At 50.3% G+C, this 19,304-nt stretch overlaps 1 protein-coding gene across 10 annotated transcripts in view; it reads left to right on the top strand.

Moving 5' to 3' along the window:
* Positions 1–19,304, top strand: part of DLG5 (discs large MAGUK scaffold protein 5) — a 119,806-nt gene that overhangs the window by 57,555 nt on the left and 42,947 nt on the right. For 7 of the 10 annotated variants that reach the window (XM_072756346.1, XM_072756340.1, XM_072756342.1 and 4 more), the window contains 5 exons: positions 2,671–2,833; positions 4,641–4,784; positions 5,365–5,548; positions 16,716–16,975; positions 18,249–18,561. In XM_072756346.1, coding sequence (XP_072612447.1) covers positions 2,671–2,833; positions 4,641–4,784; positions 5,365–5,548; positions 16,716–16,975; positions 18,249–18,561 — 1,064 coding nt within the window. The remainder of the gene's footprint in view (positions 1–2,670; positions 2,834–4,640; positions 4,785–5,364; positions 5,549–16,715; positions 16,976–18,248; positions 18,562–19,304) is intronic. The other 3 variants (XM_072756347.1, XM_072756344.1, XM_072756343.1) reach the window with 1 other exon arrangement.

Raw genomic sequence — 19,304 nt, 5'->3', positions numbered from 1 at the left:
CTGAGATGCCGCTTGCCTTTTCCACTATCATCCTCTCACAGACTTTGCTGTAGAGCAGACTTTTCTACAGGTTCACCCATCATATGTGATGCTGCACAGGTGGAGACTCTAGCTATCTCTCTTAAGCCAGACGTCAACAGCATTGTAAAGATGCAAAGTGATGCCACTTTTTAATATTTTTAAAGGGGCTGTACTGCATAGTGTGGAGCCCAATACGAGGCTTGAACTCATGACCCTGAGATCATGACCTGAGCTGCGATCAAGAGTCAGATGCTTAATTGAGCAACCCAGGCTCCCCGATGCTACTCTCTTGCTATGTTTTTTGTTTTGTAACGGAAAGGTTAATTTTCATTAAAAAAAAAAAAACAAAACTTACGTGAACATGTAGTGGATTTTTGGTTATTTTAAAATTAGTAGAGGGATCCCTGGGTGGCGCAGCGGTTTAGCGCCTGCCTTTGGCCCAGGGCGCGATCCTGGAGACCCGGGATCGAATCCCACGTCGGGCTCCCAGTGCATGGAGCCTGCTTCTCCCTCTGCCTATGTCTCTGCCTCTCTCTCTCTCTCTCTCTCTCTGTGACTATCATAAATAAATAAAAGTTAACAAAAAATTAAAAAAAGAATAAAATTAGTAGATATTTTAGGAACGCCTGGGTGGCTCAGTGGTTGAGCGTCTGCCTTTGGATCAGGGTGAGATCTCGTCGTCCCGGAATCAAATCCCGCATCAGGCTCCCTACATGGAGCCTGCTTCTCCCTCTGCCTGTGTCTCTGCCTCTCTCTCTGTGTGTCTCTCATGAATAAATAAATAAAAATTTAAAAAAATAGTAGATATTTAAAAATTTTTAATTTTAATTTCTAATCTAGTAGAGATCATTAGATACTTATAAGCCATGTAAACAAAAGCTCTTAGGAATCTTCATTTTAAGATCATAAAGAGGTCCTAAGGCCAAAAAGTTTGCAAACCTTTAGGTTATGACCTTGGTCTCTAGGGTCACTTTTCAGAGAGCCAGCTAAATTCCTGCAGCTTGGATGGCAGGGTCAACCTGGCCTTGGGTTAAGGCTCATTTGCCCGAAGAGGAAGAAGTGCACAGCCTGAACAGCTGTAACCAGCTGCTTTCCAGAACTCCGGGGGCAGGGCTGAGGGTCCAGGGTCTTTTGGGGAAAGGCGAGGGAAGGCTTCTCAGGCTGTGGAGTAGGATGGTGTGGGGGGGCGGGGGAGATACTGGTGGGCAGCGTTGGTCCTGGACCCCTTTTCAGAGGGCATTCTGACCCAGAGGCCTGGCCTGAAGCCTGGGAATCCCGGTTGTTACAGTCGTGGTGGTTTTACAATAACATGCACTTTTTTTTTTTTTGTTCTAATAACATGCACTTTTGAGGGGACTAGATTCAGTGGTTGGGCTCCCCACTTGGTAGAATGCTGAACTGAGAGGTGGGGGCTCCTACCTCATGCCGCCTTCTAGCCTGTCCCCCAGCACTGCAGAAGTCCCCATTTTCCCTGACACTCTGGGAGGATGCGGGGCCACACCTGAGTGCCCATCTTTTCTTTTGGGGGATACTTGGCTTGCATAAGTAGTCAGCCAACAAGGATCAGCTGGAGGGGGGGCTGGTGTCAGGATGGCACAGGGTCAGAAGACCTGCTTCTTGCCCTCCGCACATTCTAGGGCTGCTGGGGAGACAGGCACTGTATTCCCTGGGGTGAATCAGCCTCCCAGGTCACATCCATCCAAGGAGATGGCTGCTGTGAGTTCCTGGGACCCTGCCTAGCATCTCTGAGGGTTAGCGGATATCCCAGGTGAATGTGTGGACAGAATTAAATATAAAAGCATCACAGATTTTGTCTCTGCCTCCTGGCCATTTGAGTGAGATGCTTTCTTCTTAGAAAAGGATTTAGATCTTGTCAGAGGTGCTAGTGGTGGTTACTGTTCCTTAGTTATAGCATGGGCTTTCCTTTGAGACAGTCTTGGGTATAGGTGATGAGGGCCTGGGCAGATAGAAGCCCCAGGATGTCCCTACATCATGCCACACCGACCTTAACCATGGTCGGCTGTCCCTGAGCACCTTCTCCAAAGTCCACACGCCTGGGCTGGCTGGGGCAGGTCCTCCGGGCATTTGGAGAGGTTGGAGAAGGGAGGTGTGTAGTGTTCAGCCCTGGTTGGGGGTGGGGACAGGGACGGGAACACAGACCTTGGGGCTCAGCTTCAGAGCCAGCGGCCTTGGGCTTCAGAAGCTTCCCTGGCTCCCACCTGTCCCTTCCTCCTCAGGCTGTGGATTCGGTTCTGCTCAGGCCGTAGGTTGCCTCTCTTCGTGCCCAGGGGTTGCAGATAGCTGCTGTTTCCAGACCAGGCAAAGATGCGCAGATCAGGGCCCAAAGGGTTCCATCGTGGAGCTGTCATAGTGGCTGGGAAGAGAGTGGGGGTCCCCAGTCAAGGCCAGCAGAGGGTGGTGGATGATGCTTGGGTGCTGGAGCAGACGGCCTGGGCTCAGGTCTCAGCCCCCCCACCCCCACCCCGTTACTCCTGACCTGGGCTCATCTGAAGGGCAGTCGCTGCAGGACCTACCTGGTAGGGTTGTTGGGTGCAGCTGACGCAGGCCAAGGGCTCAGCAGTGCCCGGCAGCCTGGGTGAGTACTATCTAAATGTGAGTTCACTTTAATATTTATGTCCCCCTGGCCAGGTACCACCGGGAAGGCGCCATCCCCGCCACCCCTCCTCACCGACCGACAGGTGAATGAGAAGGTGGAGAACCTCTCCATTCAGTTGCGGCTGATGACCCGAGAGAGGAATGAACTGCGGAAGCGCCTGGCCTTCGCGACCCACGGGACGACCTTTGATAAGAGGTAGTGACCACACCGGCTTCCCTGCCCAGGCCCAATGGACAAGGGCTGTTCTCCTGATGCCGTCACGCCACCACCCCTCACGCCTCAGACACTCATCCTTATCTCCCGGGGGTCTGTGCTATGCTGCCAGGGTGGCTGTGTGCTCACTGCCCCCCTCACTTTGAAATGCTCTCCCGGCAGCCCTGGATGAGGGGAGGGGGTGCAGGCTGCTTATGCTTCCTCTGAGCTGAATTGGAGCCTGTGGCCTGAGTCGCACACGCAGAGATTGAGAGGTGTGGGTGTGTCTGTCATATATTCATCCTCTGTGGATGATGATTTGGTGGGTGGTTTTGGCAGCAGCTTGCAGGGCCTGGTCCCACTCTGGTGCCTCCTCACGGGTTAGTTGGGTGGCCTCGGGCTTGTCACTGCACTGCTCTAGGCCTCTGTCTTCCAGCACCAGGACAGTATGCTTCCTCATTGTCTTCATCTGCTGCCTGTATGCAGCCCCTGCCCTGATGGAGATAGTTGTCCCATTGCTGAGCCCTTGACCCGCCTGGCTGTGTGCGTGCACGTGTGTGCACATCTGTACGTGTTCTGTGCATGCACGTGTGCCACCCCTTCTCACTGTTAAATGGATCGTGACATGTGCACACCTTAATTCTTCCTGCTGCATGTGTGTTTTTGGAGGATATATACCGCCTGGCTTCTTTGCTGTTTTGGAGAAAATCTTTGATTCCGTCTTTTGTTGGAATTCAGAGGTGGATACCAGGTCCATGGGGTGGGGCAAAGAGAGAGTCTTTACCCACTTGCCCCATCCAGGAGGGCTTCGTGGAAGAGGAGGGATACAGTATGATTCATCCTTCTGGGAGATGCTGGTTGGGCTTCTGAGGTGAGGGGGATTGCCTTAGGAGCATCAGGCATGGATGTGCCTCATCCTGAGGAAGGTTCCTCTGGGCTGACGGCGGGGCTGCAAAGCCTATTCTCTGAGCTCAGACACACAGAGCCAGGGCCAGTGGAGACACGGGGTGCTAGAGTACATATTGTTCAGGGCCTTCCTCGTGGTCCCAAGGCAGAAGGAGTAGTTACACAGAGGCTGTATGGCTAGCAGAGCCTACAGCATTTATTGTCTGGCCCTTGACAGAGAAAAGTTATGAATGCCAGCTGTAGGGCAGGGGTTCTCAAACTCGAGCGTGCACCAGGTCATCAGAGGGCTTGTTAAGGCATAGATTGCTGCTTAGGCCTCCCTCCCTCCCACGTGTCTGATTCAGGAGTTCTGGGGCTGACCTGAGGGTTTGCGCTCTAACATATTCCCAGGTGAAACTAATGCTGCAGGTCTGGGGACCCCACTCTGAGAAGCGGTGCTCCTGGCCAGTGTTCTCAACAGTGGTGACACACCAGAATCCCCTGGTGTCTGTCTGGGTCACATCCCCAAGGATGCTGATGTAATTGGTCTGGGCCTTGGTATTTTGCTGGGTTCCCAAGATTGACAGTCACTTTCTTAAAAAGAGGAGAAGCTTCATCACAGGTTTGTGGTGTGCCCACTCTGTATCAAGTCCTGCTGCACAGGTTCCCGGGAGCTGCTAGGGAGTAAGACAGTAACTTCTTAGCGCTCCAGGCTCAACCACGGAGTCTGGGCAGCCAGGGCCCTCCACCCTAGGGATCCTGTGGGTTTGGGGATGCCAGGATATGGGAGTTGAACAAGCATCAGGTGGTTGTGGTGCACAGAACCCCAGTGTCCGGGGACACTGGGCTGGAGGCTACCCGGGGCAGAGACACCCGTTGTCCGAGTGATCCCGGGGCCTGTGTTCACTGCTGCTGTCTGGGTCAGGCCCTACCACAGGCTGAATCCCGACTACGAGAGGCTGAAGATCCAGTGTGTGCGGGCCATGTCGGACCTGCAGAGCCTGCAGAAGCAGCACACCAACGCCTTGAAGAGGTGCGAGGAGGTGGCCAAGGAGACCGACTTCTACCAGTGAGTGGGACTGTCGCATAACAGCTAGTGGGCCTTCAGCAAGAGAGTTTGGGTCTTTGGATCTCAGTTTTTCTAAGTGTAGGGTGAGCTGTGAACCCTTTACACCAGCTAGTGACAGACTCGGAAGCACAACAGGTAGGAAAGGGATTGAAAATTAGGCAGTAGGCCAGGCAGATGGCTGGGCTCCTGGGTCACTGTCCAGGGGCTTTGCTGCAGCTCCTGCTGTAGGAGAGGTGGCCGGGCATGTTCCCCTGGGTCTCCTGGGGCCCCTCTGAGTTTACTGGCCTGCCTTACCTGTCCACTTGCTGACGTTTGCCCAGGCCTGTGCCAGGTATGGGCCCATCGCCTTGCCTTGGCCTTCATATGTGTGCTCTTCTTGGTCTCAAGTTTTTAAAAATGGTTTGGGTCTTTCTGGCATTTGGCTGATACCACGCTTTGGCCTGCCTCTGAGTGCTGCTGCCCTGACTGCTGTGGGCTCCCATCGGGTGTATTGGGAGTACTGGGACATGGAGGGGCAGGAGAGGAGGGGCTGGGGGGGTGGAGGCTGGGGTGGGCTTCACCGTGTGTATGGGGGTTGTAGCACACTCCACAGCCGGCTCCTGAGCGACCAGACCCAGCTGAAGGACGATGTGGACATGCTGAGGCGGGAGAATGGACAGCTGCTGCGGGAGCGTAACCTGCTGCAGCAGTCTTGGGAGGATATGAAGCGGCTCCATGAGGAGGACCAGAAGGAGATCGGTGACCTCCGGGCCCAACAGCAGCAGGTAGAGCCAGGCAGGGTGGCTGGGGGCACACCAAAGTTGGGCATACTCCCACCCCCATCCATCTTCCCACTTCCCATCCATCATCCATCCTCCCACTTCCCATCCATCCTCCCACCTCCCATCCATCCTTCCACCCATCATCCTTTCTTCCACCCATCATCCATCTTCTAACCCATCATCCATCCATCATCTAGCCTTCAACCCATCATCCATTCTCCCACCTCCTATCCATCCTCCCACCCATCATCCATTCTCCCATCTCTCATCTATCCATCATCCATCCTTCCACCCATCATCCATCCTTCCACCCATCACTTATCCTTCCACCCATCACTCATCCTTCCATCCATCATGCATCCTTCCATCCATCATCCATCCTTCCACCCATCTTCCATCCATCATGCATCCTTCCATCCATCATCCATCCTTCTACCCATCATCCATCCTCCCACCTCCCGTCTAACTTCCCACCCATCATCCATCCATCATCTGTCCTTCTACCCATCCTCCCACCTGCCATCTATCCTCCCACCCATCATCTATCCTCTGACCCATCATCCATCCTCCCACCCTTCATCCATCCTTCTATCCCCCATCCATCCTTCCACCCATCATCCATTGTTCTATGCATCATTCATCCACCCAGCCCCTCATCCACCCACCCATGCATCATTCATCCATCAAGCCCCTCATCCACCCACCCATCATCCATCCACCCTCCCACATACCCATGTGATCATTTAGAAAGTATTTTTGGAGTGTCTGCCTAATGTGAAGTACTGGGATATCTGTGAGCAGACACTGTTGAACTCTGTAGTCCAGTGGGGGGAGACTAATGTTAGTTAAATGATCACACATATCTGTGTATCACTGTGAGTGTTGCAAGGGCTACCAGGGAGGAGGTGCTATGCAGTGGTGTTCAGTGTGTAATAGGAGTTTGGCTTAGCAGGTCTGTAACTTCCTTCCTTTGTATGGGTCATGTGCGATTTCAGATGAAGATAAGCTTGGAAGTATTGAAGCCCTGTGCAGATATGAGAGGGAATAATTATTGTTGTTGGTTTTGGGTGGGAGCATGGCTTCTTCCTTTGCTCCTGGCTTGCATTCCAAGTTATTTTCTTTGCCATGCTCAGCTCTTGTTTCACATGGACAGGCATGAGCAGTGGGCCAGTCAGTCAGAAAACTGGCTTGCTGTGAGTGCCGTTGGCCAGTTCTTCTCTTGTAGCTCACAGACGGAACTGCCCTGGCCCATTGCAGGGGCCACGGCCACCTTCTGTGTGCATCGATGGTTGTGTGTTTGGGGTTGGAAGGCAGTCCCAGTGAGCGGCAGAGCATCCCCGTCCCCATCCCCATCAGAATCATTTATGGCTCCCTGACTTAAAAGAGGACTTTGGGGCTTGCTCAGCCCAAAACTCATATGTGACAATCTGAGCCTGTCTGATGATGTAGCATGATATTGTCTCTCTTGCTTTCTTTTTCATTTACAATTCAAATATTGTAAATTGTGAAACTGTCACAAACTTACAGAAGAGTTACAAGTACAGCACAAAGAATTTTTACCCCTTATCTTTCCGGGACAAATTGCCAACCTATGTGCTTTTTAATAAGGATATTTTCCTATAAGACAGTAATATAAACATCAACATAAGGAAGTTAACATTGATAGATAGCTAATACCATGTGATCAGTAGGCTCCAATTTGAGTTTTGCCCAGTGCATAAATAGTGCCTTTAATAGGAAAATGATCCAGTCCAGAATCAGGCATTGCATGTAGCTGTCACGTCTCTTTGGTCTCCTTCAGCTTGGAAGAGTTCCTCAGGCTTTGACCTACATGACTTTGATGCTTTATTTATTTATTTCTTTTTTACTTTGATGCTTTAGAAGATGACAGGCCAGTTATTTTGATGCATGTCCCTCCACCTGGATTCGCCGGATCCTCCTGGTTTGATTCCATTTGTGCATCTTGGGACTGTCACAGGAGTGACGCTGCCACCTTCTCACCGCATCTTAGAGAGTGGCACTTGGTTGGATAGGACCCATTACCTGTGGTATTCCCTTTGATCACTCAGTGAAGGTGATGCCTCCAGGCTTCTCCCCTGCAGAGTTCATTGTTTTCCCCTTGCCCGGCTGTCTGACTGTCTCTATGTAGATTCATGATTTCCTGCTTTATTCAGTGGGTTTGGGATCCATTGTGAACACTTTCTTGCTCTCTGGCACAAGAAGATGTCCCAGGCTCGTTTCATTTCCTGCCCTCGTCCTGGGAATCAGCCATTTCCCCAAGGGGTCCTTACTCCTTTTAGTAGAGGATGGTACTTAGGAGTGAGATCCGAACGCCAGGTGTGCATAGAGCTAGTGGGGTATCACTGTTCCCAGGTCGTCTCAGTAGCCAGAGTAGGGGCTATCTCAGTACCCCATGCCCCACTTACATCTCTGTTTCCAGGTCTCTGTCTCTCCTGCCCCCTCATATATCTGTATCTACAATACATAGCATATATATTGAAAACTGTGAGTTTGCACTAACACTCCCAGTTCCAGTCCAATGCCACAATACCGTAGGTTCATTCTAGTTGCCTCCCTTCCTGTTTTTGTCAGCTCCCTCTTACAGCAGCGGGAAACCAGCTGAGTGTTTGTGTGCCTTCTCTGCCCTGGGGCCGGGAGTGCTGGCCCTACCTCCCTGTCTTTACCTTTACCCACCGGTTCCTTGCTCCTTTATTTACGGGCATTTTTCCCCCTGTCTAAATTTGGCTCAGCCTTTTGACTTGGGTTTAGCTTGGATTTTATATTTCTTTGAGTGATTTCTCATTTCAGATGTATTCCTGGCTCCATCTCAGCCTAAAGAAAGTTCCATGGCCTTGCCAGAAAGTGGCAGAGTGGGACTTTTTTCAGGGTAGCAGGCTTGGTCTCTTATGTCGCCCTGGAGGTTAGATGATGTCGCATATAAAGCAGTGGCACCGTGTGCCCACCGGTGTGAAGAACTCTGTAAGTGTCTGCTGTCCTTCTTGCTTTTGTCCTAGGCCTCTCAAGCCTGGGCTATAATCTGCCCTCCTAGGGATGTGGAGTGGTCGCCATAGCCCCCATGCCCTGCTGGGGGTGGGGTGGAAGGTGGGGCAGCCACTCTGCGATCCGTTTGGCAGTTCCACAGACAGGTAAACATACAGTTCCCAGATGACCCGGCAATTGCACGTCGAGGCGTAGTCCCAAGAGAATTGCAAACACACGTCCACAGAAACAGCTGTAGTGTCAGTGTCATAGCGGCAGCATTCAGAACAGCCAGAACATGGAAACGGTCCAGCTGTGGTCTGCTCTAAATGGCGGAATATGAACATTCAGCATAAAAACAGGTGACGCATTGACACTTGCCGCTATCTGGATTAACCTGGAAAACCTGGTGCTAAATAGAAGCCAGTCACAAGCAACCACACGGTGTCTGATTGCATTTGTATGGAAATGTCTGGAACAGGGGATTCCACAGAGACTGTAGGGAGACGGGTTGTTTGGGGCGGGGCAGAAGGGTGGGGGGGAGGGGGGGGGGTGCTGATGGGCACGGGAGTCCTTGAGGGCGGGGGATGACAATGTGCCGGGATTACGTAGTGGTGGTTACCGCACAACCTCGTGGATTTACAGCCTGGTAAGTGTGCCGGCTCCACTGACTGGGGCCTTGATTGGGTGAATCGTACAGTGCGTGACTTCTATCTCAGAAAAACTCCAATTACCACCTTTTCATCAAAGAAAGTCTGCCCTCATGAGGCGTAAAGTTTCATGGGCTCCCAGTTCTCTCTTTCCTGAGGACTTTCACAGCTCAAACAAACATCCGGACTGAGATTGCTCTCTCCCTTCCCCCCCTTTTCCTGTTCTCCCCACAGATGACATGGGAAGGTGACTCGCCCTCCCCTCCAGCCCGTGCCTCGTGCCTCGTTCTCCTGTCCTTTCCTACAGCTGTGACCCTTGGAGGCTAGTTTGTTAACGGTGGCCAATGAGGTTCCCCAGTTCTCTTCAGCTGGACCCGTGTCCCTTGGCAAGTGCCACCTTAGGACCACACGAGGACAGGAGGCTGGCCGCTGCGGGGGTGGGGGTGGGTAAAGGTGCACCTTTGAGCTGCCTGGGCCACCACCGGGCTGTGGGAAGCTCATTCCTGGGTAGGCCAGCAGGAGAGGAAGCAGGGGACATGGGGGTGGCCACAGGTTTCCTCCCCACGGGGCCCCAGGGCAAAGGTTGACCTCCCTGGACAAGGCTGGTTTTGTTGCCTGGCTCCTCCCATGCCTTGTTAACTTGGAGAGGCCCTTGCGGGGTAAATGGTGCTGTTTGACTTGCGTGTTTGCTTGAGAGATTTGTGGGGCTCCGCAGCCCTCCGCATGATTTATCTCTGAGGAAATGAGGCACCCCTAGCCGGGAGGGGTGCCACAGGTCTGGGGCTTGGGGCCTGGGCCCTCTCCCCAGCTTTGCCAGTGTGCATACGTGTGTTTGCATGCATTTGTGGTGGGGGAGGTTCGCAGCCTGGCAGCTCCATCTCCAGGCCCCTCAGAATGTGCCGTCTGGATTCTTCTCTGTTGCTTCTGAAATGCCCAGGAGAGCCTGGGCAGACACTGCCAAGCCTTGGTTGGGGGAGCAACATAGAGGATCTTCTTTCTTTACTACTGTGATGCATGTTCTTTAGTTAAAAAAGAAAAAAATCCTGCAAACAGTAAAGTAACCCACTCCCACCTCAGCTTTTGGTGATTCCTAAAAGTTGACTTATTTTCTCAGATATCCCAGGAAAGGAGTTTCTTCGTTTCCTTATTGAAGCCCAGAGGGACGAGTGTTTCTTACCAGTGTAGAGATGGGGGCCATTCTCTTGTGGGCATCCCTCGGCTCAGCGGCCCCCCTCCTGTGTGGGTGGAACCAGACCCTCAATGTGGGCCCCCCCAAGCCCTCCCTGGGGGGCCACTTCCTCCCCGTCCTCACAAGCTGAGGGGAGTCATCTCTAAAGACTTCCATGCCTGCCTCAGATGAGTTGTTTGCTGCCTGTCTCTTGAGAATTCTGGGCCGAATTAGATATTCTCTCTCACTTGGAATTCCACTTGCCTTGCTGGAAAGCTAAACATTTGCATGTGTGTGCACATGTGTGCACAAAGGATGAACTATCTAATAAGACTATAATCATCTGATTATAGAAAGGAAAAATTCTATACTAAATAGGATAGATTTCAATTCTCCGGAGTTAACTATGACCATGATTTTTCCAAACTTCTTCAGAGGCTGTGATCACATTGACCCAGGCATGATTCTGAGCCCTGCTTGTAGAGGAAAGTCGAGAAGTGTTTGGGGGCCCGTGAGCCTCTTTGAGTGTCTGGATGCTGTCCCGTGGAAAGGGATCCTTCTACATGACTAGGGCTAGAATGGGAACAAGAGGGTAGGAGTTGAGGAAGGCGAATTTTAGTCGAAATAGGCAAGACCTGGTCCTGCGAGTGTTCACCTGGGGGTAGGGCCGTGGCCAGAACAACACAGGCTGTGAGCCTGAGGGTCCCAGGTCCCACCACGTGATCAGAGCTGGACTGTGAGCATCAGAAGGGATTTCTGGGTCTGCGCTAGGGTTCTCCCTAACGCTGTCTCCCCGGATCTTGTGACCATCCTGGCATCCAGTTCACGGCCCTGGATTGTCAGGCAGGCTCCAATCCAAGCTCCTCACGGTTGGAACATTTGGGAGACTGTTTCCCAGGGAAGAAAGGTCAAGCCATGGTGTAGACCCTAGAGTCTGTTGTGGACTTGTGAAGATAGCAAGGCCCAAGGTGAGGGCTTTGTGCTGTGTCAAGGCTGCGGTTAGAACTAGTTTGTTTCTTGATGAAGCTCAGATGTGGCAACTGCAGGAGAGCCTCGGCCGATCTACCCAGGGCTGCCACCTAGCGGGCGAGTCTGAGAACGACAGCAAGGCCTTTGCAGAAACCAGTCTATGCCTTTGGAGCCAGTGGGGTTGGTTCTCACCTGGCTTAGGGGATGATTAGAGTGTCAGACATTTGAAGTGACTTATTTATTTAATTATTATGTATTTATTTTTAAGATTTGATTTATTTATGCATGAGAGACAGAGAGAGGCAGAGACATAGAAGCAGGGTCCCTGCGGGGAGCCTGATGCGGGACTTGATCCCAGGACCCCAGGACCCCAGGATCACACCCTGAGTGGAAGGCAGATGCTCAAGCAGTGAGCCACCCAGGTGTCATTTTTTTATTTTTTTAAAAAATATTTTATTTATTTAGTTATTTAAGGGAGAGAGGGAGAGAGAGTGTGTAAACATGAGCCAGTGTGGGGTGGGCAGGAACAGAGGGAGAAGCAGACTCACCACTGAGCACAGAGCCCAATGTGGGACTGGATCCCAGGACCCTGAGATCATGACCTGAGCCAAAGGCAGACACTTATCAGACTGAGCCACCCAGGTGTCCCTTGAAGCAATTTTTAATTGGAATGTTTGAGGTATGTCCACAAGTTAGGGCAGCCCAGTCTAGAAGCTGGACCTTTTCCAGACACAGGTGGAGCTATACTGATTGACCCAGAAGACAAGAGAACTCTCCATTTGCTCTTTGTGTCCTGGGCACCTGTGGACATGAGTCCCTGTGGGATGCTCCTCTGTGTCATGGGCACTACAGAGGATGACGTGCTTGGTGTCCTCCAGCCTTCACTGTCTGCACCTGGAGACGTTCAGCTGTCCTGTTTATTCTGGACTGGGACTCACTTCTCATTCAGTGATTTATGGAAAACAATAATGTATGTCCCCATCTCACAGAAAAGATATTCCAAGTAGTTTAAAGATTTAATGTGAAAAGTAAAACTGAAATTTTTTAGAAAAAATAATATGAGTATCTTCATGATCTCAAGGTAGGAAGGAGCTTCTCAAATAAAACAACCAAAGCCCAAACCAAAAAGGAAATGATTGATAGATTTTACTGTATCAAAATGGGAAACTTGGTATAACATAAGACTCAGATTGGGAGAAGCTTTTGTAATATATACAACTGGGAAAGGATTAGTACCTAGAATTAATTATTAATTAATTAATTTTTAAAAGATTTTTTTTATTGGGGCCCCTGGGTGGCTCAGTCAGTTAAATGTCTGCCTTCAGTTCAGATCGTGATCTCTGGGTCCTGGGATTGAGCCCCACACCAGGCTCCCTGCTCAGTGGGGAGCCCGCTTCTCCCTCTGCCCCTCCTTGCGTGTGCTCGCGCGTGTGCTCTCTCTCACTCTCTCATTTAAATAAATTAAATTTATTTATTTGAAAGAGAGCATGCATATGCACACGGGGTGGGGGGCAGAAGGAGAGGGGGAGAAGGTCCCAAGCAGACTCCACACCAAGACTGAAGCACCCAGATGCCTCAGTACCTGGAATTTACAAATAAGCCTTCTAGAAAGAAAGGAAGAGAGAAAGGAGCAGGTGAAGGAGAGGGGAAGGCAAGTCAAAGGATATGACAAGACAATTTATAGAAGAGAAAATGTATAAAATCAGTGAATAGGAGACATAAGGAGAATTGCTCTATCTTTTTAGTAATTGGGAATGCAAGTTAAAAGAGCCCTTATTTGTCTGTGAGTTTGGCAATACTGTCAAAAAAAATCTGACTTTCACCACAGCCAAGAGGTAGAAACAACTCACATCCTTTGACAAATAAATGGATAAACAAAGCACAGTACATATGTACACTGAAATATTATTCATTTTTAAAGAGAAATACTAAAAAAAAATAAAATAAAATAAAAAGAAATACTGTCACATGCTACAGCATGGGTGACCCTTGAGGACATTGTCCTAAAGGAAATAAGTCACAGAAAGAGAAATAGTGTACGATTCTGTTTGTTTGAGGCACTTAGAGTCTTCAGACTCATAGAAACAGAAAGTGCAGGAGGGTGGGTGCCAGGGCTGAGGGAGGGGGGAACTGGGAGTTGTTTGATGGGGACCGAGTTTCAGTTTTGCAAGATGAAAAAGTTCTGGAGGTGGATCACACAACAGTGTCAATGTACGAAACACGACTGTAATGGACACTTCAAAATGTAAAAAATGGTGGAGACCGTTACGGAGACTGTTACGGAGACCATGGACGTGTCCATCAAATGGAAAAAGAACATGTGATGTGCTCATGCAGTGAAGTACTACCTGGCATCCCTTCCCTGGGTCTCCAGAACAACATGGAATCAACAGGAGCACCTCTAGTAAGAAGCATTAGGAATTTTCATGAAGGATCCCTGGGTGGTTCAGCAGTTTAGCACCTGCCTTTGGCCCAGGGTGTGGTCCTGGGGTCCTGGGATCGAGTCCTGCATGGGGCTCCCTGCATGGAGCCTGCTTCTCCCTCTGCCTGTGTCTCTGCCTCTCTCTCTGTGTCTCTGATGAATAAATGGATAGAGTCTTTAAAATAAAAAGAAAAAAAAATTTCATGAATACATAGGTAGTATAAAATGTTGTGCATGGAGATGGGTGGCAGCAAATTTAGGGGAACGATTCATTCTGGAGGGCAAGAGAGGGGTGCTAGATACAAGAATGCAGCAGGGGACTTAGCAACACCTGTGATGTTTTATTTCTTTGGAGAGCAATTTGAGACATGTGACTGACAAGATATCAGGATTAGAACTAGGTGGCAAATTACATTGTATGTGCTGCTTTTTCTGTAGGTTTAGAAGATATTCTATTTTGTTTTTGTTTTTGTTTTCAGAAAAAGACATAAGATGATAGAATGGGCTTAGTGGTTGTTTTCTGATGGATTTCTCTGTTTGCAGCTCTGATCTGCCACAGTGAAGTATTTTTACCAAACAAGGTTTTATTTTATTTTATTTTTTAAAGATTTTATTTATTCATGAGAGACACAGAGAGAGAGGCAGAGACACAGGCAGAGGGAGAGGCAGGTTCCCTTTAGGGAGCCTGATGTGGGACTTGACTGGGGATCATGCCCTGACCTAGAGGCAGAGGCTCAACCGCTGAGCCACCCAAGTGTCCCAACAATGAAGATTTTAACTGCCCAAGGAACCCATGTACTGTTTGTTTGGTTATTTATTTAAGATTTATTTATTTATTCATGAGAGACACAGAGGCAGAGGGAGAAGCAGGCTCCCTGCAGGGAGCTCAATGTGGATGCAGGACTCGATCCCAGGACCCCAGGATCACGCCCTGAGCCAAAGGCAGATGTTTAACCACTGAGCCACCCAGGTGTCCCCATGTACTGTCTTTTAAAATGAGTTTGGATTTCAGTACCCTTGTCTTGTAAGATTTCCTTTGAAGGAAAGAGTTTTGCTTTAAAAGAAAGAAAGGAAGGAAGGAAGGAAGGAAAGAAGGAAGGAAGGAAGAAAGAAAGAAAGAAAGAAAGAAAGAAAGAAAGAGAAAGAAAGAAAAAAAGAAAAAAAAGAAAAGAAAGAGAAGAAATAAGACAAAGGGGAAAAGACTGGCTACCCTGACCGAGCCGATTTCCAGGGTGCCGTGCCTCCCCAGCAGTCGGCCATCCTGGACTTACATGTGCTTACATGTCCTAGAGGAATAGGCTCCTTCTCCTTGTCTCCATGATTTTGATTTTAGCTCTGACTTGTTCATCGTATTTACTGAGGGCGAACCCTCGCTTCCGAGGGAGTATTCGGTAGTCCCAGATTCTGGTTCTTGAGACTGCAGAAATCTGATAACTCAGGGTCTGTGCTGAATATGCAGATAATTCCCGGCCTGTTGCATTTGGAACGGTCAAGCAGGCTTTTCTGGTTGAGTCCTATCATTTGAGGAATAAGGAAACCGAAACTCAGAGATGTGGAGTGCCCACCCAAGGGCTCAGATCCCCTGAGGTGCTTAGCAGAAGTCAGCAGGCCCCTGGCAATCGATGAACTCATCTGGGTTTTTATTCTTTTTTTTTTTTTTTAATTTTTATTTATTTATGATAGACAGAGAGAGAGAGAGAGAGGCAGAGACATAGGCAGAGGGAGAAGCAGGCTCCATGCACCGGGAGCCCGACGTGGGATTCGATCCCCGGTCTCCAGGATCACACCCTGGGCCAAAGGCAGGCGCTAAACCGCTGCGCCACCCAGGGATCCCGGGTTTTTATTCTTTAAACCAGCACCTTGAATGAACTTGAGTATCTGTAATTTTCAGTAGGATACTGTTTTACTTAAAATCCTCCCATGGTTCCCATCTTACTCTGGATACAGCTTTTGTTTGCTATGAGCCTTGAAGCTGTGCCCACGTCTGCAGCCTCATTTTGAATCCACTTCTTGTTCATTGGGCTCTGACTGGAGCCCTGCCCTTCCCTTCTCTTTGTGCCTAGAATGTGTGTGGGGGTTCCTGCCTCAGGGCCTTTGCACTTGTTTGTCCCTGTGTGCTCTAACTGCTGCTCTTCATTTGCATCTAGACTCAGGAGTCACTTTCTCAGAGAAGCCTCCTTAAGCATTAGCCCCTCTATCTTTTCTCAGTAGCCCTTATTATACTTTGAACTTATTTTATTTATTATTTTTAACTCTCTCTCTCTGTCTCTCTACCTACCTGTCTGTTTATATCCTCCCAGGAGGATAAAGATCCACAAGCCACAGTCTTTATGTGTCCTGTCCAGCATCATCAGTGCCTAGAATATATTAGATACCTGTGTTGAGGGGTCTTTAGCACCTCCCCCAGGTTTGGTGATTTGCTAGGATGACTCACAAAACTCAACATGTAATCATACTCAGAGCTAAAATTTATTTCAGTGAAAACACACGAAGCAAAATCAACCAAAGGAAGAGGCACATGGGGCAAAGTCCAGAGGAAATCAGGTGCTGATTTCCAGGAGGCTTCCCCTGTAGAGTCACACGAATTGTGACCTACTGCCTGCCCAAGGAATTTACTGGGGTCCTGCCTCCCAGGAACCCTCTGCCCTGCATGTACTGGGATTCTGGACTCCCGGAAGAAAGCAAGGAGCCCATCAGGTTCCTGGATGCCAGCCAAGGGTCAACTTGCCAGCAGGCCTCTTAGGATAGAAGTCCCCAGTCTACTTCGGGGGTTCCATTCTACACACTTAAGAAACATTTGTGGATGAGGAAATTGACCAGTGTGAGTGCAGGGCCTGTGGAATCAGACCTTAGGATTCCTAATCTCCCTCCTCGGTCACCAGTACTACTTGCAGACAGATAGACAGACAGACGGAGAGTGGTGGGAGTCTGTCCCACCTCCTGTCCTCAGGCCCTTGGTAAGTGTGACTCTCTGGTCCCCAGGTGTTGAAGCTCAACGGGTCATCAGAGATTCTCAATAAGCTGTATGACACGGCCATGGACAAGCTGGAGGTGGTCAAGAAGGACTACGATGCCCTGCGGAAGAGGTACAGCGAGAAAGTCGCCATCCACAACTCCGACCTGAGCCGCCTGGAGCAGCTGGAGGAAGAGAACCAGCGTCTGTTGAAGCAGACGGAGATGCTGACGCAGCAGAGGGACACGGCCATCCAGCTGCAGCACCAGTGTGCCCTCTCCCTGCGGAGGTGAGAGCCGCCCTGCCCGTCCCCCCGTGTGTGGGGAATGGCCAGAGGGCCACACGGACTTCCTTTGCCGCAAGCCCACTCTCCTTTATGGGCTTATTGCTGGCAGCCAGGCTCCCAGCCACTTGCAGGGGGTAAAAAAAAAAAAAAAAAAAAAAAAAAAAAAAAGGGAGGGGGGCTCTAGTGACTCTGCCTTTTTTTTTTTCCCCTGCCTTTTTATTCAAAAAATATTTTGGGGGTATTTGGGGAACATTTTGTTGGCACTCCATGTGGCTTGGGAATTGTGTTCCTTCCTTCCATCCAAATAGCTCTGGGTGTTCTGACCATCCTATTTCTTAGGTCTCCCCACAAGCCTCTTCCCTCTGTGTCACCTACCCAGCCAGCAAATAGAATTAATTGCCCTCAGCATTGTTTCTTCTAAAATTTCATTTTTAAAAATGTATATATAATCTGTGTGTGTGTGCGTGTACATGTATCTCTGTATATCTGTATGTATCTCTTTCTATATATACACCTGCCTTCAAACAGCATTTTGTAACGTGTGTTCCTATGGAACACCAGTTCCCTGGAGCATTCATTGGCATCCCATGCAAGGTGTTCTCTGGAGATAGAAAGGATTAGGAATTGCTGAATTACACTCAGACAGGAGTCTACATTGCAGGACTTCTCAGAGCCTTCACTCTGGTACCCTGCACTAGCTGCTCCAGGACGGGACAGTGTTTCCCAATGTAAGCCATTAGAGAACACACTTTTTTTTAATGGAGTTCCATGAAGAATTGGTATTCTAAAGAACATGCTTTGAGAAGTGCTGCTGGAGAGCTGTGGGTTCTGGCTCGCAGGGTTGCCTCGATGGAAGGTGCCTCCTGGCCTGGAGGGACCGAGCTGTCGTCTTGCACCAGTCACCCACACCAGGCCTTATCGTCTGTATCTGGAAAATGAGGTGGTCAGACTAAATGATCATTAAGGCCAGTCTTACCTTTCATATGCTGTGTTTCTAGCATTGTTTTCTTTTTATTCTTAAAAAACAATGTTACTTGGCTATGGGAGAAATACACTGTTATTTCTAGTAGAGCCGAGGGCATGAAGTCCTCAGATCAACTTCTGGTGTTGGTGGAAGGCTGAGAAAAATTCCAGGTCCGGGGGCGCTGGCACTCGGTGACTTTCCTCTCTGAGCGGTGTGGATGACCTCACTCGAAACTTCATGCTTGACTGTCCAGGACAGCGGAGCTGCTGGGCAGGTCCCCGCCCCCGTGTCCCAGCTGCCTCTCTCCCCCAGGTTTGAGGCGATCCACCATGAGCTGAACAAGGCCACAGCCCAGAACAAGGACCTGCAGTGGGAGATGGAGCTGCTGCAGTCGGAGATGACTGAGCTGAGGACCATGCAGGCAAAAATGGCCAAAGAGTCAGAGAAGTACAAGGAGGAGCGGGACGCAGTGTACAGCGAGTACAAGCTCATCATGAGTGAGCGTGACCAGGTCATCTCCGAGCTGGACAAGCTGCAGACTGAGGTGGAGCTGGCCGAGTCCAAGCTCAAGAGCAGCACGTCTGAGAAGAAGGCCGCCAGCGAGGAGATGGAGGCGCTGCGGCAGGTGAGCAGTGGGCAGCTGGCCTCCCAGCCTCTGAGAAAATGACGCGAGAGTGGGGCTGGGGTGGCCACCGTGTCCCGCACTGGTGGCCTCTTCCTGAGTCAGAGCAAAGGGCTTCTCCTGTTAGGGCTGCAGGCTGGCTAGGTTATGGGATGTCGCCTGGGAGGCTGCTGAGCTCACACCTGGGGCCCAGCTCCAGCCTGGGCTGCAGGGCATGCAAAGGGATGTCCGGCTGTGGTCCAGGCCTTGGAGCTTACAGTGGTGCAAGTAAGTCAGGTGATACACACAGACGTGTGTGCTCCGTGCACAGACGCTCTCACACCCCAGGTGGTGGTCGAGGGCGTGTAGGTCAGCCTGGTGTTGGCGGTCACTGCATGTCTCAAAGACTTGTCCATTGGTAAGATCCCAAGGCCAAGTACCCAAAGCCATTGATACCTTTGGCCTTCTGAATCCAGAAGAGACCCCTCAGATTTCTTTCCTTTTCCCCTTTCCTGGCCCCCAAACATCTGAGGAGTCTGCTCCTTAAAGATCTGAAGTCCTGCTGGGGGGAAGCTGTGCCAGGCTGAGCCCAAGGGGCTTTAGGCCTTGCTCCCTGGGGGACATGCCTCCAGTGTCAGGGGCTGGGCTAGAGTAGCACCAGAATCGGGCCACTGAGCTGGACTCCTGGGTGATCAGCAGGGGCTCTCTCCATCTTTCTTGCCTGAGCCACCTTGACCTCGTTGCTGACACGGTTTCCCTGTAAGTCC

The sequence above is a fragment of the Vulpes vulpes genome, chromosome 4, assembly GCF_048418805.1.
Source record: "Vulpes vulpes isolate BD-2025 chromosome 4, VulVul3, whole genome shotgun sequence".
Classification (NCBI taxonomy): domain Eukaryota; kingdom Metazoa; phylum Chordata; class Mammalia; order Carnivora; family Canidae; genus Vulpes; species Vulpes vulpes.
This window is presented reverse-complemented; position numbering and strand designations above follow the sequence as displayed.